The sequence below is a fragment of the Vicia villosa genome, linkage group LG5, assembly GCF_029867415.1.
Source record: "Vicia villosa cultivar HV-30 ecotype Madison, WI linkage group LG5, Vvil1.0, whole genome shotgun sequence".
Classification (NCBI taxonomy): domain Eukaryota; kingdom Viridiplantae; phylum Streptophyta; class Magnoliopsida; order Fabales; family Fabaceae; genus Vicia; species Vicia villosa.
In genome coordinates this window covers 152,040,754-152,045,444 of record NC_081184.1, presented here as the reverse complement: position 1 = coordinate 152,045,444, position 4,691 = coordinate 152,040,754, and the positions used below count along the sequence as shown (strand labels likewise).

Here is a 4,691-nt window from a genome sequence, read left to right as displayed (position 1 = left end):
CTAATCTAAATCCTTACATTTGCCATGTCATATTAGTTTTTTTAAAATAAAATTGTGTTTTAATTAGATACATGGTTGTGATTGGTTGACAGTTGTCCCTTTTTCTCAAAAAAGAAAGTGAATGCATATGCATTTCCCACTTATATTCCAAAACAATATTATACTTCTAATATTAAAAAAATGTAGAAAAATCTCCAATGGAGTGTGTTTCCTCTCTTTAACTTCCCAACCAGACATAATGGCGTCATTGACTGAAGTCCTAACCAATTACCCAGACGAGAGTGGCCCACCTAAATTATTAATTTGACTCCTTTTACTGCAAATCTCCCCATCTTACAAATTTGTTAGACTAATTATTCATTTCTGGTAAATACCAAAATTTAAAAAAACATTTTTTCTATTCCAAAACAATAACAACCAATGTTAAACAAAAGGAACAAGAAAAAGAACAAAGCATAATAGAAGGTTCGGTTTCAGATTTGCTGTCATACCCAGCTATGTGAGTTTCTTTCTCTCTTTTTCCCCCATTCGCTTTCCCTCTTTTAACCCTTAATCTCCAAACTTCACTTTCACCTTTTCCGATTTTCACTTTATTATTGTGTATCTATCTTCTCTCATCCATCTCATCCATGTTTGTAAGTGTTTGTGTTCTTGTTTAGTGATTCTTTGTATGCTTCATTCGATTCCCCTTTGTGTTTCTTGATTTTTTTGCCTGCATTCAATTGAAGTTTTTCTGTTCCTAATTACATCATTGTTCTAGTGTTTATTTAGTATGGTTTATTTTTATATGGTGTTATTTGCTATTGTTTGGTTTTCATTTCTTAATGTTTTTTACACTGCAGTGATGAAGATTTCAAATATGATAGTTGATTGTTGATTGTCATGGTCATTGAATAGGTGGTTGATGCCAGCAAGTGGATATGGACTTGTTATTTGTACTATTGCTGTTAGGTTGCTTCTGTTCTTTTGTGTTGTCTGACCAGCAAGGTACAATCTTATGTTTGGATGCCGCCGAATGTAGCGTATGTAAGGTTTATGAATGTTGTAATGTTTTTCTAGCTGGTGTGTAATGATTTTGTTCATTTCAGGAGATGCGCTGATTGCGTTGAAGCTATCGCTGAATGCTTCAGGTCAACAGCTTACTGACTGGAATGAAAATCAAGTCAACCCATGTACTTGGTCAAGTATTAACTGTAATCAAAACAACAATGTTTTTGAAGTGTAAGCTATTCTCTAATGACTTTTTATTTAAATGTTTGAAATCTTTCATTGTCTTCATTGTTTATGGGGAACCGTATATCCGTGCTATGTATTTCACAGTTTTGTATCTATGGTTTGTGCACGCCATTTAATTCTGTGAGTTGCGTCGTTGCAGTTCATTGGGGATGATGGGATTCACAGGATACTTGACCCCTAGGCTAGGAGCGCTAAAATATCTCCAATTTCTGTAAGTATTTACATCACAAAACATCCCCACAATTCAGGTCAATTCCATATCGCTAATAATATGTTTCGTATTCTTTTAGTTTTAAATATTCATCATTACCGAAAAAAAGTTTAAGTGTAACAATTCATATTAAAAATGCAGTTCTTTGCAAGGAAATGGCATAACTGGTGAGATACCAAAAGAATTCGGAAACCTGACTAGCTTGATCAGGTTGGATTTGGAAAACAACAGATTAACTGGTGAAATACCGTCTTCCCTTGGTAATCTTAAAAAGCTCCAATTCTTGTAAGTATATGACATACTGTTTGGCAGGTTTCAAAGATGTAAAATGCGCCTTAGCTCATGTTTTTATCGTGTTATAATGTTTAAAAGTGTCATTTTTTGTCTGCTACCAGGACATTGAGTCAAAACAATCTCAGTGGGACTATTCCTGAATCAGTTGCCGGTATTTCAAGCTTGACCGAAGTGTATGTGAAATAATGGTTTCTGGAAGTTTACAGGCAACTTTCTAAGTATATTCCATCAATTAAGTATATGACTGATCGCCCAAACTTCTCTTTTGCAGTCAGCTAGATTCAAATAATCTCAGTGGCCAAATTCCGCAGCGGTTGTTTGAAGTTTCTAAATACAAGTATGAATTGTAGATTAGTATTTAAATGATCATTTAAAATACCATTGAAACCTATCTTTCTATAGACCAAAAAAAAAAAAAATTTCTATCCCTTACCCCAAGTATGAGGTGTGTGTATCGGTGAAACACTAGAAAAGTGGTTATATTCTACTTTTTTAACTGTGCTTCTCTCATTGCAGTTTCAGCGGAAATAATTTGAATTGTGGTGTGAGTTTTGGTCAACCTTGTGCATACAATCATTCAGATCAAGGTAATTTGATGGGAATATTTTGTTGGTCCTGTTCTATGGTGTGTGGTTGTCCACAACTTTCTCCCTTTCCCTTTGCTACAATCTGAATTTAAATTTACATGGCAGGTTCATCACATAAACCAACAGGCCTCATAATCGGAATTAGCATAACGCTTGTAGCTATCCTTGTTATTGGTGGTCTCCTGTTATTTTGGTACAAGGGTAGACACAAGGGCTACAAGCGCGAAGTGTTTGTAGATGTTGCAGGTTTGAGTCTCGTTGATTCTAATACTCTATTTAATCATCACTATTTTTTTCTTGTCTCATCAGGTGAAGTTTGATTAATGTGCAGCCAATTATTGACTCTAAAACTATCTATTTTATACAAATCAACTTTTATTGTTTCATCAGGTGAAGTTGATCGGCGAATTGCATTTGGTCAATTAAGAAGATTTGCATGGAGAGAACTACAAATAGCTACCGACAACTTCAGTGAGAAAAATGTTTTAGGACAGGGAGGCTTTGGAAAGGTTTATAAAGGCGTCCTTTCTGATAACACAAAAGTTGCTGTTAAAAGGTTAACTGATTATGAAAGCCCTGGGGGAGATGTAGCTTTCCAGCGTGAAGTTGAGATGATAAGTGTAGCAGTTCATCGGAACTTGTTACGGCTGATTGGATATTGTACTACTCCAACCGAACGCCTTTTAGTTTATCCCTTCATGCAGAACTTAAGTCTTGCGTATCGTCTTCGAGGTATTAAGTTACAATGCATACTGGAATCATTACTAGTATGCTAAGCATTCAATTTGATTTTCTATAAAAAAAGAAAGTATTACTTAACTGTGTAAAAACTGATGCAGAACTCAAACCCGGGGAACTTGTTTTGGGTTGGCCTACAAGAAAACAAGTGGCTCTGGGAACTGCACGTGGCCTAGAATATCTTCATGAGCATTGCAATCCTAAGATTATTCATCGAGATGTGAAGGCAGCTAATGTATTACTCGACGAAGATTTTGAAGCAGTTGTCGGCGACTTTGGTTTGGCAAAGTTAGTAGATGTTCGAAAGACTAACGTGACAACTCAAGTTCGTGGGACAATGGGCCACATAGCTCCTGAATATTTGTCGACCGGAAAGTCATCAGAAAGGACTGATGTTTTCGGCTATGGGATTATGCTTCTGGAGCTTGTTACAGGCCAACGTGCAATTGACTTCTCACGATTGGAAGAGGAAGATGATGTGCTGCTACTTGACCATGTAAGATCTCTTTTTCCTTGTATCTTGCTCTTCATTTATCAGTTAATACTTGTCGGTGACTGTTTTTATCTGTCGTGTTTTATAGGTTAAGAAATTGGAGCGAGAGAAAAGACTAGAAGTTATCGTTGATCGCAACCTAAATAAAAACTACAACATACAAGAAGTAGAAATGATGATAAAAGTAGCATTACTGTGCACTCAAGCAACGCCGGAAGACCGTCCACTAATGTCGGAGGTTGTAAGAATGCTAGAAGGAGAAGGGTTGGCGGAAAGGTGGGAAGAATGGCAACACGTGGAGGTGAACCGGAGACAAGAATACGAGAGATTACAAAGAAGATTTGATTGGGGAGAAGATTCAGTTTATAATCAAGATGCCATTGAGTTGTCCGGTGGGAGATGAGAAGATGCATAGATTTGAAACAATTATCCTTTTTTTTGATAGGTTAGCTTGAATGAATAGAGATGGAAATTTGATTGCATCTCAAGTGGAAGAGGAAGAAGAAGAGTTATAGTTTTGATGTCACAATGATGCTTATGGTATTATTGAGGTTTCTTTCTTATGGTGGTGTGGTGTGTCATGCAAGTTTCAAACAATGATTGATGTACATAAAGATGTTTACAAAGAAACCATGCTCTTTTGGAATCTGGTTTCACAAGATCTTCTATGTACCTCAGTCCTCAGCTGAAGCTCGAAACTGAGGAACATTATTGGTTTCATATTCGGTATTTTTTTTTTCATATCAGTGAATGTACAATGAACAATCTCCTTTCTCGGTGGTGGTATTCAAGAAAAGAATTGTACATGCTTTTATTAATTCTATCATGAAAGTACATGCAATTAACAAGTAGAGATCTATCTTCAAGGCTTTAGCTTTAGTTAGGAACTTAAATCTTGATTCTGGAAGTGTTTTAGACATTAAGATATCTATTTGCACATTGACTAATATTTTGGCTATATGAAGTGAACTTTTACATTGATGATGCTTATAATTATAAACTGTTTTGAAGTTCTTCTACATATAATTTTGCTTTTAAATAGGTTGATATTTAACTATAAAAAAGATAATATGTATGATTAGTGTGCTGAAGCATATATGCTATTGCTATGCCACATGATATATTTAAAAAT

At 35.5% G+C, this 4,691-nt stretch overlaps 1 protein-coding gene across 4 annotated transcripts; it reads left to right on the top strand.

The window, feature by feature from the left end:
* The first annotated feature begins 347 nt into the window (after window positions 1–347).
* Window positions 348–4,410, top strand: LOC131603236 (probable LRR receptor-like serine/threonine-protein kinase At5g10290). Of its 4 annotated transcripts, none has more exons than XM_058875527.1 (12): window positions 348–499; window positions 843–987; window positions 1,089–1,221; window positions 1,376–1,447; window positions 1,589–1,732; window positions 1,843–1,914; window positions 2,013–2,078; window positions 2,258–2,328; window positions 2,434–2,574; window positions 2,719–3,060; window positions 3,168–3,562; window positions 3,648–4,410. In XM_058875527.1, exons 2-12 carry the CDS (start codon window positions 921–923, stop codon window positions 3,960–3,962), a joined length of 1,818 nt encoding a protein of 605 aa, XP_058731510.1. In that variant the 5' UTR covers window positions 348–499; window positions 843–920; the 3' UTR covers window positions 3,963–4,410. The 4 variants fall into 4 exon arrangements, with proteins under 4 accessions (XP_058731510.1, XP_058731512.1, XP_058731511.1 ...); XM_058875529.1 differs by having other exon boundaries at window positions 355–499; window positions 898–987; XM_058875528.1 differs by having other exon boundaries at window positions 499–635.
* The last annotated feature ends 281 nt before the right edge of the window (window positions 4,411–4,691 follow it).

Bases quoted from the DNA above. Each gene is read 5' to 3' on its own strand.
- LOC131603236 (XM_058875527.1), top strand. From the start codon at position 921: ATGGACTTGTTATTTGTACTATTGCTGTTAGGTTGCTTCTGTTCTTTT. The intron at 1,733-1,842 runs GTAAGTATATGA...GTCTGCTACCAG, and splicing joins CTTAAAAAGCTCCAATTCTT to GACATTGAGTCAAAACAATC. The intron at 1,915-2,012 runs GTATGTGAAATA...TCTCTTTTGCAG, and splicing joins ATTTCAAGCTTGACCGAAGT to TCAGCTAGATTCAAATAATC.